This window comes from Mastigoproctus giganteus, chromosome 4 (assembly GCF_048544385.1).
Source record: "Mastigoproctus giganteus isolate SK-2022 chromosome 4, ASM4854438v1, whole genome shotgun sequence".
NCBI classification, from domain to species: Eukaryota; Metazoa; Arthropoda; class Arachnida; order Uropygi; family Thelyphonidae; genus Mastigoproctus; species Mastigoproctus giganteus.
The window spans coordinates 204626558-204649676 of record NC_143578.1 but is presented as its reverse complement, the minus strand read 5'-3'; the positions used below and the strand labels follow the sequence as shown (position 1 = coordinate 204649676).

At 40.0% G+C, this 23119-nt stretch overlaps 1 protein-coding gene across 1 annotated transcript in view; it reads right to left on the bottom strand.

Moving 5' to 3' along the window:
* Pbp95 (proximal sequence element A Pbp95) overlaps positions 1-23119 on the bottom strand; it is a 542864-nt gene that overhangs the window by 295186 nt on the left and 224559 nt on the right. Inside the window, exon 9 of the mRNA XM_090372002.1 lies at positions 13234-13398. Coding sequence (XP_090228128.1) covers positions 13234-13398 — 165 coding nt within the window. The remainder of the gene's footprint in view (positions 1-13233; positions 13399-23119) is intronic.

Sequence of the window (23119 nt, the reverse complement as noted above, 5' to 3'; positions counted from 1 at the left end):
CTTCTTCCCACGTATACATGGGATCGGCATTTCCATCCTTAATTCTTTTCCTCCATTCCTCCCTATCCTGGGCTTCCTCTCTCCTCCACCCTCTCTCTTTTAAATCCTCTGCCACCTTGTCCTTCCATCTCAGCTTAGGTCTCCCCTTCTTCCTCTTCCCTATCACCTCCAACTTTTCGCACCTCTTCCCCACATACTCCTCACTTCTTCGTTCCACATGTCCAAGCCACCTCAACCTAGATTCCTGCATTATTTTACTCAGAGGTCCTCACCTTAACTGTACCTCTGATGTAGTCATTTCTTATCCTGTCCTTCCTCATCACACCACACATCCATCTTAGCATCCTCATCTCCGCCACTTCCATCTTCTTCTCCTGGGCCCTTGTAATTGCCCATGTCTCAGCACCGTACATCAATGCGGGTCTAACCATAGTTTTATACAATCTTCTCTTCATTGTGCAATTTACTTTCTTATCACACAGCACCCCACTCATCTTTCTCCAGTTCACCATCCACATTGCACCCTATGCTGTATTTCTGCACTCAATCCTCCATCCCTCTCAACGTTCGATCTAAGATACTTAAATTTTGAAACTGATGATAGCTTTTCCTCCTGCAATTTTATAGAACTCTCATCTTCTCCATTCAATGCCGTATATTCTGTCTTTGTTCTACTTATCCTCATGCCTCTCTCTTCCAATGCTTTCCTCCAATCCTCCAATTTCTTCTCTACCTTTACTTGGGATGGTTCGCACAGTACAATATGGTCAGCGAACAGCATACTCCATGGTGCAGTCCAACTACTACAGAGAACTCCTCAGTCATACCTACACTAGTATAATCAGAACTCCTCAGTCATACCTACACTACTCAGTCATTTCCTTCACAAGCCTTATATACTTTTCTGATGCACCCTTCTCCCTCATACATCTCCATACCTCTTGTCTGGGCATTCAATCATATGCTTTTTCCAAGTTTATGAACACCATGTACAACTCTACTTGCATCTGTCTGTACCTTTCCATCACCTGCCTTAAAGCAAAGATCGCGTCTGTTGTTCCTCTTCCTGGTATGAAACCGAACTGTTCCTTTCCTATTTCTGTCTCCTGCCTTATCCTTTCTTCCACAATTCTTTCCCAGATCTTCATCGAATGAGACATTAATTTTATTCCCCTGTAGTTCCCACATTCCTGCACATTACCCTTTCCTTTATAGATTAACACAAGTATACTTTCCCTTCACTCATCTGGTATCCTCTCCTGCTGCCACAGTTCTTCCATAAGGTGCGATAAGATATTGAATTCCACTGTATAACACAATCCATTATTTGTTTTTAATAGTTGGGTTGATTCACTCTGTTATTTAGATCTAGTCTGTTTCTGTCTGTCCATTTTCAGGGGGTAAGATTTCCAGAACAAGTCATCTTCCATGCAGGTCATCTACATATACATGTTTGTTAAATTTGGCTGTCTTCTTCATTAGAGCTGATGTTTTGGTTTTTATAGCTTCTGTTGGAGTATCAGACGTGATTGGAACTATAATTGACAAGTTGTTCCCACAATCTATCATATACTATTTGCTAGGTGACTGTTGCAATGATAAGAGTACTGTCCAACCTCAAATATACCCCCAGGGGTTCACATCTGGTAAGTATGGGCTTGGCACACCCAGGGTCCTGAGCTGGATATCATCATTCTTCTCTTTCTTGGTGATTCCTTTCTACTTCTCTCTCTCTCTCTCTCAGGGTAACTCGGAAATTTTTTTTGGCTGGTGCAGCATAAGTCCCAGGCTTCCTTGCACTGGCTAATAATAATAATGCACCATATGGCTAATAATAATAATAATTAATAAATAAATAAACATCACAAAATTTGCTCCAATGGACCTACCTACCTACCCAAGGTCGCGGTGGCGGCTAAGGCAGATTGTGGTGCCATCTGGTATCACTACCGAGAACTCCCACTGCACATAAGCCGAAGCTAAACAGGTCCACCTCCACAGATGGATGGTGTCGCAGAGAAATATTAATCACACTGCATCAAGTGTGGCGCAGGATAAAATCCCTTGCGTTCAGGCAGAGGGGTCGGTTCGAAAAATCAGAGATGGTCTCCCGAGGAAGACAGTGGAGCAAGTGTCACTGTTCCCCATATGGCTACCACAAGAGAAGGGTACGACCATCCAGACCCCACCAACTGGAAGTGCTTCCTACGCTAGTGACTAACCAGGAAGGAAGAAAATGCCAATGCACAAAATGGAGCAGCGAGTTGCTGGTGCGGACGTGCCTTTCTGCCGCTCTTGGAACAGAGAAGTTTTTCTGATTTATTTTCTGCTTTATTAGTTTAAATTGACATATTAACTTATTTTCTAGAGTAGCTTTATATTCCTATTTACGGTACTTACGTTTAAAGTAACTTAGATAGAGATTTTGTAGGTATTACTTAGTATCGGAAAGGGTATCAAATCAACATGTTTACCGTTCGTAAACAGCCGCCATTGTTACGGGAAAATTAATCAGTAAAATCTATTAATATTGTCGAACTTCATTGGCAATTAAATTGTACTTTTAACTATACATATAACCACTTAGGTTACGTAACATAAATAATTAGTAAAAATAAATAATTAATACATAACGATACGGAAGTTATATAAAGGGATTTCGTAGATAACACTCGTTACTGAAACATAAATATTTCGTAGATAACACTCGTTACTGAAACAAATATTTCGTAGATAACACTCGTTACTGAAACATAAATATTCCTAGATAACACTCGTTACTGAAACATAAATATTTCGTAGATAACACTCGGTACTGAAACATAAATATAGCGTTATAACTGTGTTGGGATACAAGTTTAGGATTTAATTTTATACTGAAATTGAAATTTTATTGAAAGTAAATCGAAATCATGACTCAAACCAGAGCAGCAAAGCAAAAGGCTCAAGCTAATGGGAATGCTTCAGGGGAGAACTGAGGGGGGGCAGTTGCCCTCTGAATCACAGCCTTTTAAGATGCACTATTTGCTTGAGGTTTCCAGAGCAGTCAGGTATGGGACATGATACTGCCATGGTGGATGTCTTTGTATGTGTGCGATGCAAGGAGTGTAAGGAAATCAGGCGACAACTCAGCGTTGTTATGGGCCTATATGAGAGCTTGAAGGACAGGGTGGATGCCCTCGAAGGATTACAAGTGAGGGGCCCATCAAGCTCTCAGCTGCCCACAACAATGCCAGAGCTTGCACTTGGTCATCGCGCAACACAGCGGCAACCCCCAAGGAGCGGCAACCCTCGAAGGAGCTTGAAGGACAGGGTGGATGCCCTCGAAGGATTACAAGTGAGGGGCCCATCAAGCTCTCAGCTGCCCACAACAATGCCAGAGCTTGCACTTGGTCATCGCGCAACACAGCGGCAACCCCCAAGGCAGAATGTGCTGGTCCCAAAGGAACTAGTAGTTGTTGGTGACTCTATTGTCAGGGAAACGGGAAACATGCTTTGTAAAAAGGATAGGTGGAACAGGACCAGGGTATGTCTGCCAGGGGCAAGGGTTGATGACGTTGTAGAGCGGATATCATCTTTTAAGGGCACAAAAGGTGATATAGTTGTACACGTTGGCACTAATGATATTAAGAGTAGGAGACCGGAGGAATTACTTAACAAGTACAGGTCACTGATGAAAAAAAGCCGTGAATTACGGTTGAATTTGAAAGTGTCTGCAATTCTGCCCAGACACGATAGGAGGGAGTATATGATGAGAGCCTTGTCGATCAATTCGGCCCTGGAAAGATTGTGCAAGGCTCAAGGGGTAGAATTTTTTTCAGCCTGGACTGTACTTGTTAACAGGAGAGATTGCTTCTACAGGGATGGGATACACTTAAATAGAAAGGGTGCAAGAATATTTGCTGATGCTATCGAGGCAGTATTAGGTGGGTCGGAAAACTGCTAGCTTGGGGGGGAGACAAAGACCAATAGATTGACAGTAGCCACTGGCAGAGGTGAAAGAGATTCTTGCACTGCTTCTATTAGAATGAGCAGAAGCCTGAAAAACAAGATGCATGGTATTTCAGAGACTGCTGGGAGCCATTGCGGTACAAGTAAACACATGGGTTGTGTTAGGGTAGCTAAGAATAGAAACAGGTGCAGGTATACTTGCGTGTACACCAATGCTAGGAGTTTAGTAAATAAATTTGATGAATTTGAGGTATTGCTCAAAACATCAAAGGCAGATATTGTTGGGATATCAGAGACGTGGTGTCAAACAGATATAAGGGATGCAGAACTGCAATTTGGGGAGTACAACGTCTACAGAAAGGATAGATAGGATAGGAAGGGGGGAGGGGTTATGCTATTAGTTAAGAAACACATAAAATCCAAGGGAGTGAAGCCAGTCGACATCGCTGGACAGTGCAGTGTTGAGTCAGTTTGGTGTGACATAAGCATTGGGAGATCAAAATTGAGAGTAGGAGTGTGCTATAGGCCTAATGACTCTGATGAGTATAATAAGGAACTGTACAGGGAAATAGAGTGGGCCAGTAAATCAGAGAGTCTTATAATGGGAGATTTTAATTTCCCAGATATCGACTGGAATTTGGGGGCTGGTTACTCACACACTAGCAGGGCTTTTATGGATTTATTGGATGATTGTTTTCTACATCAGCATGTTCGGGAGGCAACTAGAGGGAGTAATACTCTTGATTTGATTATCAGCAGTGATTCTTCATGCATTAAGAATCTGCAGATAAATGAACCACTAGGTGGCAGTGATACAGTGTGCTGAAGTGGGATTTACTCAAAGAGGTAACTACCATTAGGGGTAAAGGGAAGGGTTATTGCTTCCGTAAAGGCGACTACGATGGACTGAGACAGTATTTAAATTCTATACAGTGGGACCAACTGATGATGTTACCAACAGCAAATTCAAAATGGGAAGCATTCAAAGAACTTATCTTGGAAGCTACTAGGCTTTACATACCAACTAAGAAATATTGTTCAAGGTTTAGGCCAAAATGGATGTCAGATGAACTAATGAGGCATATGGCAGAGAAGAAAAATACATGGGATACTTACAAATTAACACATGACACAGAAGCCTATGATAGATACAAGTTGATATGCAACCAAGTTACAAAGGAGGTTAGGCAGGCGAAGGCAGATTACGAGAAATCCTTGGCAAGGGATGCAAAGAAAAACAGCAAAGAGTTCTTTACTTATGTAAACTCCAGAAGGAAGGGGATGAATCAGATGGGTTAACTGTTGATGATCCTGCTCAGGTAGCTAACAAACTAAATGAATATTTTGCATCGACATTCACACATGAGGAGTTATTCAGCAAGGGGAATGCCAGAGGTGTATTCAACTCTAGCAGTAAGCTAGAGAATCTTGAAATAACTGGGAGTAAAGTGGAGGAGAAACTGTTGAAGATAAACACAAGAAAGGCACCCGGGGTGGATGGGATCTATCCAGTTATATTAAAGGAGGCAGCAAAGGGAGTAAGCAAACCCTTAGCCATAATTATGAGAGCTTCCTTGGACTCAGGGGAGGTACCCATAGACTGGAAATGTGCAAATGTGACCCCAATTCACAAAGGAGGATCAAAGGCTGACACAAGTAATTATAGACCTGTGAGCTTAACATCTGTGCCAGGAAAATTAATGGAGGCACTGGTTAAAGAAGCACTGCAGGATCATTTAGACAAGACTTCAGTTATAGCTCAGACACAGCATGGTTTTGTTAAGGGGAAGTCTTGCCTGACCAACTTGATTGGATACTATGATGCAGTCAAAAAAGAACTGGATGCAGGGAATAACTTTGATATTATATACTTGGATCTTAGAAAGGCTTTTGATACTGTTGCACATGGAAGACTGCTACACAAATTGGAGCAGTGTGACATTGGAGGCAAATTTCTGCTATGGATAAAGGGGTGGTTTAGGGGGAGAAGACAGAGAGTGGTAATCAATGGACACTGCTCATCGTGGACTAATGTTATTAGTGGAGTCCTTCAGGGCTCAGTGTTGGGTCCATTATTGTTTTCTGTATTTATAAATGATATTGATGATGGTATATCAAGCGTAATGTCCAAGTTTGCAGACGATACAAAGGTTGGCAGGGTTGTCAAGGACACTACTGACACTATGCTGCTGCAACAGGATCTGGGAAGATTGAGCAGATGGGCTGAGAGGTGGCAAATGAAGTTTAACATTGACAAATGTAAAGTACTACACATGGGAAACAGCAACCCCAGAGCAACGTATCAACTCTGTGGTACTACACTGACAGTGGTAGAGAATGAAAGGGACTTGGGGGTGGTTGTGCAGGCAGATATGAAGTTTTCTGACAGTGCAGACGGGCTGCAAGAGCAGCTCATGGTGTATTGGCAATGATATATAGGAATTTTTCCAGAAGGGATAAGGAGGTGATTATTCCATTGTATAAGGCAATGGTCAGGCCACACCTAGAGTACTGTATACAGGTCTGGAGGCCTCATTTCAAGAAGGATGTAGAGCTGCTGGAACGAGTACAGAGAAGGGCAACAAGATTAGTGAATGGAACAAAGGGGTGCTCTTACGAAGAAAGGCTTTAGTTTTGCAAATTACAGTGTCTGGAGACTAGGCACCGGCGAGGTGATCTGATAGAGATGTATAAAGCCTTGAATGGTTTGAGCATACTCAATGCTGATGGGATGCTTCCTCTTGCTCAGAATAATCACCTGAGAGGACATAAATTCAAATTGAGGAAAGACAGATGTAGGATAGACGTGCGGAAATTTGCCTTTAGCCAGCGGGTGGTTGGTTGGTGGAACAGACTTCCATCCCTTGTGGTGGAGGTTGATAGCCTAAATAAGTTTAAGGCTCAGCTGGACAGGTATTTTGAACGAATAGAGGGGTGAAGTGGAAGTGGGTTTTTTTTTTTTTTTTTTTTTTGGCTGATGCTGCATAAGCTTGCTTTCTTGCATCAAATGCCTCTACTAATGCTAATGCTAGGCTTTGTACAGGTGAAGTGCGAAAATCTCCAAGTGCTATACGGAGCCGTAAACAGGTGCTCCCTAATCCAGCTTGGAACGTACTATTGCTCGATAAAGTTTAAGTAATGTATATCGATCTACACCCCAAGTTGTTGCAGAAAGAACTTTGAGTAGGTTTAACTTCTTGATGCAGGAATGTCTTAGTTGCTTAATATGTTCAAGGATTGTCAGCTTCTTATCAAAGAGAAGTCCTAAGAATCTTATGTTTGGTACAACTGGGATCATATATCCATCTAGTTTAATTCAGTATCAGGGTGTAGGTTTCATTTCCTACAGAAGTGTATACATGCTGTTTGTGTGGAAAACCATAAGCCATTTGTTTGCACCCATTGACTTATTTTATTTATTGCTCCTTGTAACTGTCGTTCTATACTTCGCATATTCTGAGAGTGATAGGAAATACTGAAATCATCAAAACAGTATCAACAGGTTTTGGTATATGTTCAGTTATGGAGTTTATTTTGATAGCAAAGAGGGTTGTGCTAAGCACAGACCCCTGAGACACGCCCTCTTCTTGGGTAAAGACTTTTGAAAGAGCATTCTGCAACCTAACTTGAAATGACTGTGGAGTAACAAATTTTGAATATATTTAGAAAGATGTCCACATAATCCAAGGTGGTATAGGTTTTGAATAATTCCATAACGCCATGCAGTATCGCAAGCTTTTTCTATATCGAAACAGATCATTATGTGGTGATCTTTTCGGATAAAGGCATTCCATACACTGTTTTCTAATTTGATAAGTAAATCTAGTGTTGAACGATTTTTCCTGAAACCATGCTTTGAGAAGGTTATTTCTGTTCAAAAACCATGTTAGATGAGCATTGATAATTTTCTCCATAACTTTTTCCCAGGCAACTGGTTAGAGCAATTGGACGGTAGTTGCATGGGTCAGAGAGGTCTTTCCCCAGTTTTGGGAAAGCAAGAATTATTGCATGATGCCAACTGTCTGGAAATTGGTTTTCTAGGAAAATTCTGTTATATAGTTCTAGTAATGCCATTTCGGACTGATCATCAAGTTGCTTTAACATCATATAGTGGATTTGGTATGGTCCTACAGCACTTTGCTTTGTCTGTGATTGAGCATGTTTCAATTCATAGAATGTTAAAGGTAGGTTGTACTCTTCATTATTTCTTGTGGAAAAATTCAGTTTATGCCTTTCTATTCTTGCCTTGTATATTTGAAAACTGAGAGTATATGAAGTGGTCGCTGATATTCTAGCAAAGGTTTCGCCCAGTGCATTGGCTATTTCTGACAGCTCTGCAGAGACTTGTCCATTCCAGTTTAGGATCGGAGTTGGAGTAATCTGGTTCTGCCACTCATTTTGTTAATTTTATTCCAGACAGTTTTAGATGGTGTGGAACTTGTTAATGTAGATGCAAATTTTATCCAGGATGGTTTCCTACTGGCCCGCCTAATATATCTGGCTCTTGCCCATGCCTTCTTGAACAATATGAGGTTCTCTAAAGTTGGATATCTTCGAAAAGTATTCCAGGTTTTGTTTTGCTCTTTCTTAGCCTGCGCACATTCTGCATTCCACCATGATTTTGGATGTGTTGGAAAGTGAGATGATGTTTTTAGAATAGTGTTCAGCAGCTTGAATTATTTTATTTGTTATAAATTGTACTGCTGCATCTAACGGTTTTTGCTTGATAGTATCAACATTTAGTTTTCCTAATGACTTATAAGTTTCCCAATCTGTTTCATTTATTTTCCATTTGGGAGTTTTGCATGACTTGCATGCCATGGTGATGATTATTGGATAGTGATCACTGCTGAGAGGATCACTGTGCACTGACCCAATCAAGTATTGGAAATAGTATTGGAGAACATACAGACAGGTCCATAGCTGTAGTATTTCCTGATGGAAGATGTGTATAAGTATGTGTACGGTCGTTCAACAAAGTTAAATCATTCTCGTCTATCCATTTTTCAATTTGTTTTCCTCTCTGATCTGTGGTTGTGTTACCCCACACAGGGCTATGCCCGTTGAGGTCGCCTAGTATACAGAAGGGTGTAGGTAACTGCCTCACTATGTCTTCTAAGTCCTGTTGTAATGAATTTTGGTTTGGTGGAACATAAATTGTTATTACTGTTATGAGGGATCTAGTGGCTATGCGTACTGCAATCGCTTCAAGGGTTGTGTTTAACGGGACAATCTGGGAAGGAATGCGAGAATTTATTAGTATTGCCACACCACCATGGGTTGTGCCGCCTGTTACTCTGTCCTTTCGATATGCTGTATAGTTCTTTATTAAGGTAGAGTCTTGAGGTCTGAGGCAGGTTTCTTGTAAGCAAATACGAAGTGGTGCATACTGTGCAATCAGATCATATATATCACCTATATTAGTGAAGAGTCCTCTACAATTCCACTGGATTATGGTTTTCATTATTTGGTTGGAGAGGTTTTCGGACTGTTTCCTAGATGCTGTTTTAAGTCTTTCACACGTTGGTTTTTCCTTTTTGGGGAAATATGGTTTTCCGGTGTCCATCTCTTCTTCCGCAAAAATCTCTAATACTGATTCATCTGCTTGGTTGGTTGCTTCTGTCTCCATTTGTTCAGTTGACTTCTGACTTATGACATTACATTTTCCTTGAGTGGCTTTCGTTTCTGAATATTTTACATCGGGAGGTACGGAAAGTGGTGTGTCGGTGAGTTTCGCTTGATATTTTGGCTGGGATATTGTAAGTAGTGCTCAAGCCCAATCTGAGATCGACTTCTTTGGAAGAACTCTAAAATCTGTTTGGGTTTCTATTGTACGCCGATTCGTTATGACCTGCGCATAGGAAGGTCTCTTTAAGATAGTCGGGTGTATAGTTCTCTTAGCTTCTTGGTATGTGACAGAATGTTCCACTTTATACCGCTGAATCTGCTTTTCTCTTTTCCAATATTCACAATTCTTGGAATAGGCGGAATGGTCTCCCTTGCAGTTTGGACATTTCAGTTTCTCGGATGAACAGTTCTGATTGCTGTGCTCCTGGGACCTGCAGTTGGAACAGATAGCTACACCACGGCATGCCATTGGTGAATGACCATACTTTTGGCATTTAAAGCAGCAGAGAGGATTCGGAATGTATGGTCTGATGTTACAATTTAGATATCCGGCCTTCACTGAGTGTTAAACGTCAGTATGATATTTCTGGTTGGGATAAGTGTCCCATCTCTTGTAATTTTAATCCTTCTCACAGCTATAACACCTTGATTTTCAGGTTCATTTTTAATTTCTTCTTCAGACGCTGATAAGGTCCCACTCAGAAATTACTCCTTTCGATGTATTTAGCATATTATGGGGAGAGACCTTTACTGGGATCCCCCAAATGTTTTCATTTGAAGCAGTCTTTCTGCATGTTTGGTATTTGCTGTCTTGATTAGAATGTCACCTGATTTTAGTCGCTTAACATTTTTTGGTGTTCCAGCCACACTTTCTAAACATTTCTAGTTGACAAATGGCGACAGTTTTTCTAATGGCTGTTCTGTCGTAGAATTAAAGACAATTGAGACCACGTATATTTGTGAAATGAATTAGGAAGTGGTTTTTTTTTTTTTTTTCATGAAAACCCCAAACAAGAAAGGTATCAAAGCCTATAGTACCGTGCATGGGTTGAAGGAGAAGTATGGGGGGGGGGGATGCCGGAAACTTTGCTCTAGAGACTAAACATGGGTTTCACCACTTCAAGCCTCCAATAAGCAAAGTGGTGGTATTTCACCGGTTGATAAAAGTCATCTACCACCTATGACTTTTGGGAGGTTTAGATCTTTTCACAGATAAGCTTGCTCTATTCGTTTGACAATTCATGGTGTACTCAATAGTAAGAAAAAGTGGGTGGGACATGCTGTATGAAGTAATGAAATTTTTCGATATGGCATACACATGGTAAGAATATACCCAGAGCCTTGACATAACGTGGCCTCGACAATGCTCCCCGCATACACACTACTCGGACTCCCTCCAGTCACTATCTGGCAGAGTAGAGGTAGCAAGATTATACACTAGCTGATCCGAAAGCCTCCTAGAGAGTTACCAATAGGTTTGGTCCGGTGTACTAGCTAGCGTCCAGCCTTTCGAACACCGTTTTAGAGCTGTACCCTCGAAATTTAAGGAATATTGGATCTCGCCACGATGTTCATCCTAACCTCAAAAGTCGTCAATCATACTGCATTATGGAAGGGTTGACCGGAACTTAGCTCTAGAGACTAAACATGGGTTCCACCACTCCAAAGGCTCCTCCGTAGCCAGGTGGGAAGGAGCAGCAGTGCGTAGCACACGCTTCTTGATTAGACCGGGGTTCGAGCCCGTCACCACCAAATATGGAGGATGCGGAAAGGTCAGGGAATGACCACTGCATATTCCCGGAGTAATACGGCCTTAGTTGCTAATGCTCTTAAAACCAAATAACAACAAATAACAACCAACACTTCAAGCCTCCAATAAGCAAAGTGGTGGTATTGCACCAGTTGATGAGAGTCATCTACCACCTAGTACTGCCTGGTAACATAGAGGGGGTGGCATTCCTCCATGTGGTGCGGGCACCACACCTCGACCCCTGCTTACGTTGGTTCACACCTGGGTGGTCACCCACCATGTACTTGTGCATGGAGGTTATACCCAGGAATACTAACAGTCCCACCATCGTGAAGGTGCAAGCAGAGGATTTGGCTGTCACAGACCATCTGGACTTCACTGAAATTGGGTCCACTTGACTTGAGTGTCACACGAATATAAGTTCCATCAGCGTTTTAGACTCCCAGGTAGCAAGTACAGCTTGTCTGGCATATCTGAGAGAATGTCTGTGACAGCCTCAAGGACTAGAATATGCTAGTGGAAGTGAGAATATGCTGCTAGCAGGAGGGACAGTAACATTGTGAGGGGAAAAAAGTTGCAAAATGCTAGTGCTTACACTAGAAAGATGCAATTAACTGCACTACAGAAATTGCTTGGAAACTAATGCGACATTCAGGGTCTCCATGTGACATATCAATTTAACACTCGTGTGCAAAAATGTATAAGTAAAACTGAGAGATATGTACTACATATAAATTTTCATGTGCTCTACATATACATTTTATACCCCTTCCAGAAATAGACTTAAACGGTACAGACACTAAAAAATAAGTCACCGATGACTTATTTTTACAATGTATAAATGATATCTACCTTATGGTCCACCTTTTAGATGGACCATAAGGTAGATATTATTTATACAGTTTTCTCTTTGGTGTTCTCTCAGAAATCAGATAATGCTATTGCCTTGGTTAACTATTTGCAGCATTGCTTGTCTCGTTTTAAATTGTTTTTTCATTTACTATAAGTGATATTTGTCACTGATGACAATCGCTTAGTACAGACTTCTAGCCACAATTCAGCCACTGATTTCTGGTTCATTCTGACATCATTCCATAAAAACTCCTATTAATGTTCTTTAGGGGTGATAGCATCATTCTGAATCCCTCCTTTCATGGTAAAAACCCTTGTTTCTTCAGTGACAGATGTTATACCTGTATAGAGAGAAAATGGGTTAATCTTATATTCTAACATCAATTCAGTAAGCAAATAAACATAGACGATACACGTTTAATCTGTTATATACCCTAAATGCCACGAGTAACCAATTTTTTTTTGTCTGCATCATTTTCTGTTATACCTGCTAAAAAAATGAATGCACCTGCTAGATTTTCTTATACAGGACTGACTGCACAACACAGCAAGGAAATACACTATCCAAATGATTGTCATTTATAGCTGGTCAATGGACGAATGCCGATCAGCCAACCATAAGTGAAGGTTTCTAGATTCCTCATTACATCCAAAAACGTCATGACAAGGCTAAGGAAACAATTTCAGGAGACAGGAAGAAGTGACTGCAGAAAAGATGAATGGGAATCAATGGTCAATGACATCGAAAGACCAATTATTGCTGTTAAGGCTACATAAATATATGGTCTTAACAGGAAAAAATGCCACGAAGAATGATAATTATTCATGGTAAGAAATCTATATTATTTAAGTTGATGATTATCCTTTTATGACATGCAAGTTGTATTTTTGGTAGTTTAAATTTTTTTTTAAATTTAATCAAAAGTTAAGATAAAAATTAATGTGAAAATATTAACTTTTATATTTACATAACGTTTCATTAAACAAAGCAAAACATTTTCTGCATATTTTTCCTCATTTCAAAAAGTAAACAATTGTGAGAAAAATTATACCTTCAAATCAGTAGAAATCCTGTCCCAATTTTGATAACGCCATTTTGCAGCAACAGTATTCAAATTTGCTTCTTCTTGTTTTGTCCACTTTGATTTATTGATCGAAGGATGAAGAAAATTATTCCACATAAGCTCACATTCCTCGGGAGTTCTCTGATTTTCCATCTGCAATAAATGAATTACATTATAAAAGAGAATTATGTTCTACAAAAAAATATTAGATTTTCACTTTGTAATAATAAAATGATAATAAAGCAGTAAAGCAAACCCTTGATTTAACGGACTAATAGAGAAGAAGGGGTGTCCATTAACGCTGAAAGTCCGTTAAATTGAATGTAACCTGGTGGGGACATTTTTTTATTGTTCTAAATGTAGTTTTATCTTGCGAAACTTTCATGTGTTTTCTACTCCCCTCTGTAGAACCACATTTAGAGCTATCAACACTGTATTTTAAAGAAAAATGTTGCAATTTGGCCTTTGATTTACAGATATCAGAAACAGTTCTTTTTTTTTTTTTTTTTACGCCATAAATTTCACAAACATGTGCTACTGAGACACCTTGTCCTAATTTCCCAATTAGCTCTAATTTCTGTGCCACATTTAAGTTCACACAACACTTTCTTTTAACTCCTCTATCACTTGATGACATTTTAAACTAAAAGATTGCAAAATTATTTAATAAATAAAGTCCCAATTCAAAAATCACAGAAACACCCTGTATATAACCTGACCGCATGATAGCTTGAGGGAGACTGAAACAAAGCAAGATGGAAGACCTGAGTGTTAAAGTCACGTTCAGCTCGCAAGTCACGGCCTGCTCTTATCTGTTATCTGGGAAAACAGCTAGCTGAACAGGTTTTCAGAAAGAATAAAAAAAAATTTCTGAATCTGATTATAAAAATAAAAGTAGGTAATCAAAACAATACTGGAAATAGGTAATTATAATTAATTTTTAATTCATAATAACACTGAAGTTTTTTGTTACCTAAAAAAAAAAATAATACAATCGAGATTAATATGTACATTACTGTATTTTTATTTGTCTGGTCCGTTAAATCCGAAATCTGTTATATTGAGGTCCGTTAAATCGAGGGTTTACTGTACTTGACAAAATACAAACACAAAGGTATTCGTATTTTGCAATATACACAGGCTAGATTTCCCATTACGAACCATAGGCACAGTGCCAAGGGGCTACAAAATTTTTAGGAACTACGAAGGAAGGGAAAAATTAAAAAGAAAAGAAAAAAGAAAAGAAAAAAAAAAAAGCGAAGTCCAGACGGTCTATGACAGCCAAATCCTCTGCTTGCACCTTCACGATGGTGGGACTGTTAGTAATCCTGGGTATAATCTCCATGCACAAGTACATGGTGGGTGACCACCCAGGTGTGAACCAACGTAAGCAGGGGTCGAGGTGTGGCGCCCACACCACATTGAGGAATGCCGCCCCTCTATGTTACCAGGCAGTACTAGGTGGTAGATGACTCTCATCAACCAGTGAAATACCACCACTTTGCTTATTGGAGGCTTGAAGTGGTGGAACCCATGTTTAGTCTCTAGAGCTAAGGTCCGGCCAACCCTTCCCTATCTCTTCCATCATGCAGTATGATTGATGATTTTTGAGGTTATGATGAATGTCGTGGCGAGATCCAATATTCCTTACATTTCGAGGGTACAGCTCTAAAATGGTGTTTGCAGGCCGGCTGCTAGTTAGTACACCGGACCAAACCTATTGGTAACTCTCTAGGAGGCTTTCGGATCAGCTAGTGTATAATCTTGCTACCTCTACTCTGCCAGATAGTGACTGGAGGGAGTCCGAGTAGTGTGTATGCAGGAAGCATTGTCGAGGCCACATTATGTCAAGGATCTGAGTATATTCTTACCACATGTACGCCATATCCAAAAATTTCATTACTTCATACAGCATGTTCCACCCACTTTTCCTTACTATTGAATACACCATGAATTGTCAAAATAACAGAGCAAGCTTATCTGCGAAAAGATCGAAACCTCCCAAGCACTTCCTAATTCATTTCACAAATATACGTGGTCTCAATTCTAATCTCAACGATGTCCATTTCCACTTGCAGTCTTCCAAACCCCATGTACTTTTTCTGGCTGAATCTCAGTTCTCGGTTGATTCAACTACTGCTCATCTCAGATGTCCAAATTATTTGCTGTATGATTCCTTTCGCCTCAAAGGTGGTACTTGTGCATATGCCCATTCTGATATTCCCTGTAAGAGACTTGGCAATTTGGAATCTCCTCTCTTTGATCTTCTCTGGTTTAAAATCTCTCTACCTCATTGTGTCAAATTCATCTGTTGTTTCTACCGTTCTCCCAACTGCACTAATCACTTGGAGCTCTTTGACTTCCTCTCTTTGCAACTTGAGTTTCTCCAGTCCAACTTTCCTAACAGTGAGGTAATTTTCCTTGGTGATTTTAATGTTCACAACTCCAGCTGGCTTCCGTTTTCTAGTCACACCGACCCAGCAGGTCGAGATGCTAAGGCTTTTGCAATTACTAATGACCTAGCACAGATTGTTCATTTACCTACAAGAATACCAGACAATCCTAATCATACAGCCAATACGCTTGACCTTTTTCTCACAAACAACCCTTCTAAGTACAAGGTCGAAGTGAGAGGGCCTTTAAGCACTTCAGATCACAACTTGGTGATTGTCTCTTCTCCAATGGAACCTTTATCTCATGGCTATTCCCAACCTCATATTGTTTGGCATTACAAGAATGCAAAATGGGATGACCTGCGAGACTTCTTTTCTTCTTTTCCTTGGTCTGATTACTGTTTCAAAACTTCTGATGACAACGTTTGCTCAGGGCGTGTCAGTGAAATTATTCTTGCAGGAATGGAATCCTTTATCCCACACTCCACTTTAAAATCTCGTCCTTTATCTAAACCATGGTTTTCCAATAAATGTGCTAAGGCTGTTCAAGAGAAAAAAGTTGCATATCATAATTGGCTTGTTTCTAATTCTTCAGTTTCATTTTCTGCCTACACCAAACCTTGCAACAATTGTAATGCAGTTATTAATCAGTCGAAACTAGAGTTTGAACAGGCTAAGAGTAGAAAACTAGCTTCTTGCCCTAATGGTAGCCGAGCATTCTAGTCTCTTGCCAAAGCTATTGGCCGCAACTTTTGCCCATCTCTGCTCCCACCTCTGTCCAAACCAGATGGTTCTGTTGTCACTTCAGCCAAGGATAAAGCTGACCTGCTAGCATCCCATTTTTCTTCCAGCTCATGTATTAATGATCTTGGTAAAACACCTCCCACCATTCCTAACACGCTCCATTCAATGCCTCCTGTTGTCTTCCGTCAAAAGGATATCAGAAGGATTTTGATGAATCTTGATGCTAAGAAAGCTCCAAGTCCTGATGGTATTTCTCCACTTGTTCTCAAAACCTGTGCTCCCGAACTTACTCCTATTCTTTACCGCCTTTTTTCACTTTGTTATTCCAAAGGTGTTTTTCCTTCTGCTTGGAAATTTGCTCATATCCAGCCAGTTCCTAAAAAGGGTGACAAAACCCTGTCGTCCAATTATCGTCCCATTGCAATTACTTCTACTCTTTCTAAAGTAATGGAGAAATCAATTAACCACCAACTCTTAAACTACCTAGAAACCTTCCGTCTGATCAACGATCGCCAGTATGGATTCCGTCAGTGTCGATCCACTGACGATATTCTGGCTTATGTTACCCATTTATGGACTAATTCAATGGAAAGGTTCCGTGAAACACAAGTAGTTGCTCTTGACATCTCAAAGGCTTTTGATCGTGTTTGGCATAAAGGTCTTCCAAACAAGCTTCCATCTTATGGTTTGCCAACTGTTTTTAGTAATTGGTTATCCAGTTTTCTCTCTGATCGCTCACTGAGGGTGATGGTAGATGGCTCTCTGTCTTCTAACTTCTCCACTAATGCTGGTGTCCCCCAAGGTTCAGTTCTTTCCCCCACTCTTTTCCTCTTGTATATCAATGACCTTCTTCCATTGACTGGAAATTCTATCCATAGTTTTGCTGATGATAGCACATTGCATTCAACTTTCCATTTTAAGAAACCTTGTCCTGCTCAATCAGTTTCAAGTTCGCGAAAATCTGCTGCCAATTCCTTAAATGCCGATCTTCAGGTAATTCTCCAGTGGGGCAAAGGCAACTTAGTTGATTTCAACCCTTCTAAAACTCAGTCTTGTCTTTTATCTCGCAAAAAGGATTCTTCTGCTCCTATGCTTATCTTTAGTGGCACTCCGATTTCTAGGCAAAATGATATATCTCTTTTGGGGATTACCCTGACTTCTAATCTCTCTTGGCACAAGCACATTACAAATATTGCTTCCTCTGCATCTAAAAAACTTGGTTTTCTCTTTCGCTCTCGGCGTTACTTTTCTTCCAAACAGCTGCTCACTCTGTAAAAAAAAAAAAAAGTAAAGTGCAGCCATTATCAACCCACTGCAGGGTGGAAGCCTCCTCAACAAGTCATGCTGAGGGAAAATGGACCATAATCTGCCACGCTGGTCCAGTGCGGGTTGGCAGATCGACCGTATTCAGCAGTCAGGGGCTTGAACCCCGGTCTACTCAAAGAGCGTGTGCTACTGCACTCCCGCTCCTGCCCACTCGGCTACGGAGTATAAATCGCAAATCCGCCCTACCATGGAATATTGTTCCCACACCTGGGGTGGTGCCCCCAAAACCTCTCTCAGGCTTCTTGATTCCATTCAGAAGAGGGCAGTTAGGTTAATTAATGATTCATCTCTAACAGAGTCTCTCCACTCGCTTTCTCACAGACGCACTGTTTCTGCTGCGTGCCTCTTCTACAGATACTTCCATGGGCACTGTTCTTCTGAATTGGCTTCTATAATTCCCACTCTCTCTTTCAAAACAGTCCGAACACATGCCGCCACCAGCCAACATCCATTTACTGTCCAGCTTCAAACCCACAGAACCAACTTTTCATCTTCCTCATTTATTCATTCAACTGTTTTCTGGAACAACCTTCCTTCATACGTATTTCCTGAAAATTACAATCTACAGAAGTTCAAGTCCAATGTCAACCAAATATCTTCTTTCGTCTTCTCAACCTAATACCTCTTGTGTTACGCGTTCACATAAAAAAAAAAAAAACTGTCTGAGACCAGTGTAGTAACCTTTACGGAAGCAAAAACCCTTTTCTTTACCCCCTAATGGTAATTATATCTTTAAGTAAATTCCACATGAGTAAATTGTGATCACTGCCACCTAGTGGTTCCTTTATCTGCAGCTTCTTAATACATGAATGATCACTGCTTATAACCAGATCAAGAGTATTACCCTCTCTGGTTGCCTCTCGAACATGCTGCTGCAGAAAACAATCATCCAATAAATCCAGAAAAGTCTTGCTAGTGTTTGAGTGACCAATCTACAAGTTCCATCAATATGGGATGTGAGAAGAATAGACCATGGAAGAGCAGATTTGAGATTTGTAAAGAGAGAGTAGCTAGTCAGAAGAAAACTATTGGCAAGAGCAAAAGAGAAAACCCAGCTTTTCAGCTACAGAGGAAGCAATATTTGTTATGCTGCTTATGCACAAGAGAGATTAGAAATCACAGTAATCCCCAATAGAGATATGTCATCTTGTATTCAAATCTGAATATCACTGAAGATAAGCATAGCAGCAGAAAAATCCTTTTTGTGAAATATAAGACAGGACTGACTTTAAGAAGGATTGAAATTCATTAAGTTATCTTTGCCCAACTGGAGAATTGCCCGTAGATCAACATTTATGGAATTGGAGTGGGTATTCGAAAAGTTTAAGCTGTATGTGCTGGACAAGGTTTCTCAAACTGGAAGCTGGAAAGCAATGTGCTATCATCAGCAAAACTATGGATAGATTTCGGGACAATGTAAAGTCATTAATATACAAGAAAAAGAATGGCAGAACTAACAGATCCTAGGGAAAACCAGCATTACTGGAGAAGTTAAAAGATAGAGAACCATCTACCAACACCTGCAGTGAGCGAGCAGACAGAAAACAGGTACCAATTAAAAAAAACAGTCAACAATCCATAAGATGGAAGTTTATTTAGAATTAACTTCGGGAGGCAACTGGAGGGAGTAATACTCTTGATCTGATTATCAGTAGTGATTCTTCATGCATTAAGAATCTGCAGACAGAGGAACCACTAGGTGGTAGTGATCACAGTGTGCTGAAGTGGGATTTACTCAAAAAGGTAACTACACTCAGAGGTAAAGGGAAGGATTTTTGCTTTCGTAAAAGCGACTAGTGGTCTGAGACAGTATTTAAATTCTATACAGTGGGACCAACAGATAATGTTACCAACAGCAAATTCAAAAGGTGAAGCACTCAGAGAATTAATCTTGGAAGCTACTAGGCTTTACATACCAACTAAGAAATACTGTTCAAGGTTTAGGCCTAAATGGATGTCAGATGAACTAATGAGACATATGGCAGAGAATAAAAATGCATGGGATACATATAAATTAATGGGTGACATGGAAGCTTATGATAGATATAAGCTGGTCTGTAACCAAGTCACAAAGGAGATTAGGCAGGCAAAAGCAGATTATGAGAAACATTTGGCAAAGGATGAAAAGAAAAACAGCAAAGAGTTCTTTACCTATGTAAACTTTAGAAAGAAAGGAATGAATCAGATTGGTCCACTGGATATTGATGGTTCAACTATTGATGATTCTGCTCAGGTGGCTAACAAACTAAATGAGTATTTTGCATCTACATTCACACACAATGAGTTATTTTTATTTTATTATTTTATTTTTTTTGGTAGTTGTTGGCGCATAGGCTTCTGTGGCCATGATGCACCTCCCAAGGTTTTTGCAGTACATTGATCCAAGCCCGAGGCGGGAATCGAACCCGCGACTTTTGGGTTGCCGGGCAGGCACTTTACTCACCTGGCTAGCCCGGTCAGCATGATGAGTTATTTAGGGAGGGGAAATGCAGAGGTGAATTGAACTCTGGAAATGAGCTAGATGATTTTGTAATAACTGAGAGGAAAGTGGAAGAGAAATTGTTGAAGATAAATATAAGAAAGGCACCTGGGGCAGATGGGATCTATCCAGTTATATTAAAGGAGACAGAAAAGAAAGTAAGCAAATCCTTAGCCATAATTATGAGAGCTTCCTTGGACTTAAGGGAGGTACCCATGGACTGGAAATGTGCAAATGTGACCCCAATTAACAAAGGAGGATAAAATGGCGACACAAGTAATTAGTTTAACCTCTGTTTAATCTGTTAGTTTAACTTCTGTTCCAGGGAAATTAATGGAGGGACTGGTTAAAGAAGTTTACAAAGATCATCTAGCTTCAGTTATAGCTCGGACACAGAATGGATTTGTTAAGGGGAAGTTTTGTTTGTTTGTTTGTTGTTTGGTTTTTAGGAGTATTAGCAACTAAGGCCATATTGCTCCGGGATATGCGGTGGTCATTCCCTCACCTTTCCGCACCCTCAGTATTTGGTGGTGACGAGCTCGAACCTCGGTCAAATCAAGAAGCGTGTGCTACGCACTGCTGCTCCTTCCCACCTGGCTACGGAGGTGCCTTAATAAAGTTTGTCTGATCAATTTGATTGAATACTATGATGTGGTCACAAAGCAACTGGATGCAAGGAATAACTTTGATATCATATATTTGGTTCTTAGAAAAGCTTTTGATACTGTTGCACATGGAAGATTGCTGCAAAATTTGGAGCAGTGTGGCATTGGAGGCAAATTGCTGCTATGGATAAAGGGATGGTTGAGTGGGAGAAGACAGAGAGTGGTAATCAATGGACACTGCTCTTCGTGGACTAATGTTATTAGCCGAGTCGCTCAGTGTTTGGTCCATTGTTGTTTTCTGTATTTATAAATGATATTGATAATGGTATATCAGGCTTAATGTCCAAGTTTTCTGACAATATAAAGGTTGGCAGAGTTGTTAATGACACTAATCACAGTAGGCTTCTGCAGCAGGATCTAGAAAAGTTGAGCAGATGGGCTGAGAGGTGGCAAATGAAGTTTAACATTGAAAAAAATGTAAACTACTTCATATGAGAAGCAGTAACGCCAGAGTAACGTTTCAACTCTGTGGTACTACACTGACAGTGGTAGAGAATGAAAAGGACCTGGGGATAATTGTTCAGGCAGATATGAAGTTTTCTGAGCAGTGCAGACAGTCTGCAAGAGCAGCTCAGGGTGTCTTGTGAACGATATACAGGAATTTTTCTAGCAGGGATAAGGAGGTGATTATTTCCTTGTATAAGGCAATGGTCAGGCCACACCTTGAGTATTGTATACAGGTCTGGAGGCCTCATTTCAAGAAGGATGTAGAGCTGCTGGAACGAGTACAGAGAAGGGCAACAAGATTAGTGAATGGAACAAAGAGTTGCTCTTACATAGAAAGGCTTAAGTTTTGCAAATTACAGTGTCTGGAGACTAGGCACCGGCGAGGTGACCTGATGGAGGTGTATAAAGCCTTGAAGGGTTTGAGTATGCTCAATGCCGATGGGATTCTTCCTCTTGCTCAGAATAATCACCTGAGAGGGCATAAATTCAAATTGAGGAAAGACAGATGTAGGATAGATGTGCGGAAATTTGCCTTTAGCCAGCAGGTAGTTGGTTGCTGGAACAGACTTCCATCCCTTGTTGTGGAAATTGATATCCTAAATAAATTTTAGGCTCAGCTGGACAGGTATTTCGAACGAATGGAGAAGTGAAATGGGAGTGGGTTTTTTTTTTTATTTTTTTTTTTTTGGCTGATGCTGCATAAGCTTGCTTTCTTGCATCATGTGCCTCTACTAATGCTAATGCCATTGCATGCATGCATGCATGCATACAGATATTCTGTCTAGGACCTGTGAAAAAATATTTTATAGAGCCAAAAAATATATAAATATGTCCCCATTTGCCAAATGACAAACCTTTGCACGTTATTCTGCAATTATCCTTCTCAATGTGTTATTTACATCAACATACACCTTGTCTGCAATACTGAGAAAGAGTTAATACATGCTCAGCATTTTGTTCATTCAAACCATTCAAAGTTTTACACCTCAATCAATTCACTGCACAGATGACTGGTTTCACTGTAACTTACAGAATTTAAGTGAAGAACTCACTCACTCGCTCTCTCTCTCTCTCTCTCTCTCTCTCCATAAGAATATTCTTTAGCCTTTCCAGACTTTTCTTTAAACAATATAATATACTTTATACCAGCAGTTCTCAAACTTTCTGAGCCCACGCCTCTCTTGACCTGTAAAAGTTTTCCGACACCACCCTTGAAATAAAACATCTATAATTTTGCAATTTCTTATTTTTAATATGCTAATACAATAATTATTAATACATTAAATAATAATTAATGTGATGTTTGTGCTTGCTTTTTATTGCATAATTCATCAAACCTAGGTGTCATTTTCGAAATGGCGACACAAGGATAAAAATTTCCTAACTTTTAGCATTCTTTTTCAACATTTAATTTTGATCTGTATTTAGATTTAATGACTGCCAATGCCGAAAATCCAACTTCACAAAGATAAGAACTTGCAAATGGCAGTAGTATTCACAAAACTTTATTGCTACATTCTGGATATTCGTATTTTGCTAAATACCAAAATTCATATAAAGTTAATGACAAAAACTTTGCTTTCAGTGGGAGGTCTGATGTGAGATTAATAAATTGTTCTTCTTCACCAGTAGATAAATTTGATGGGGACTTTGTATTAAAGGGATCACTAATTCATATGTAATCTTCAAAATTTTCTGTAGAATATTTCTCGAAGTGAAGTAGATAGTAAAAAAAATCATTCTTAATAGATTTTTAATATTTGCCATGGAAATCTTAATAAACTATTACATTGTCCACAATGGCCCTGGTAAATTATGGC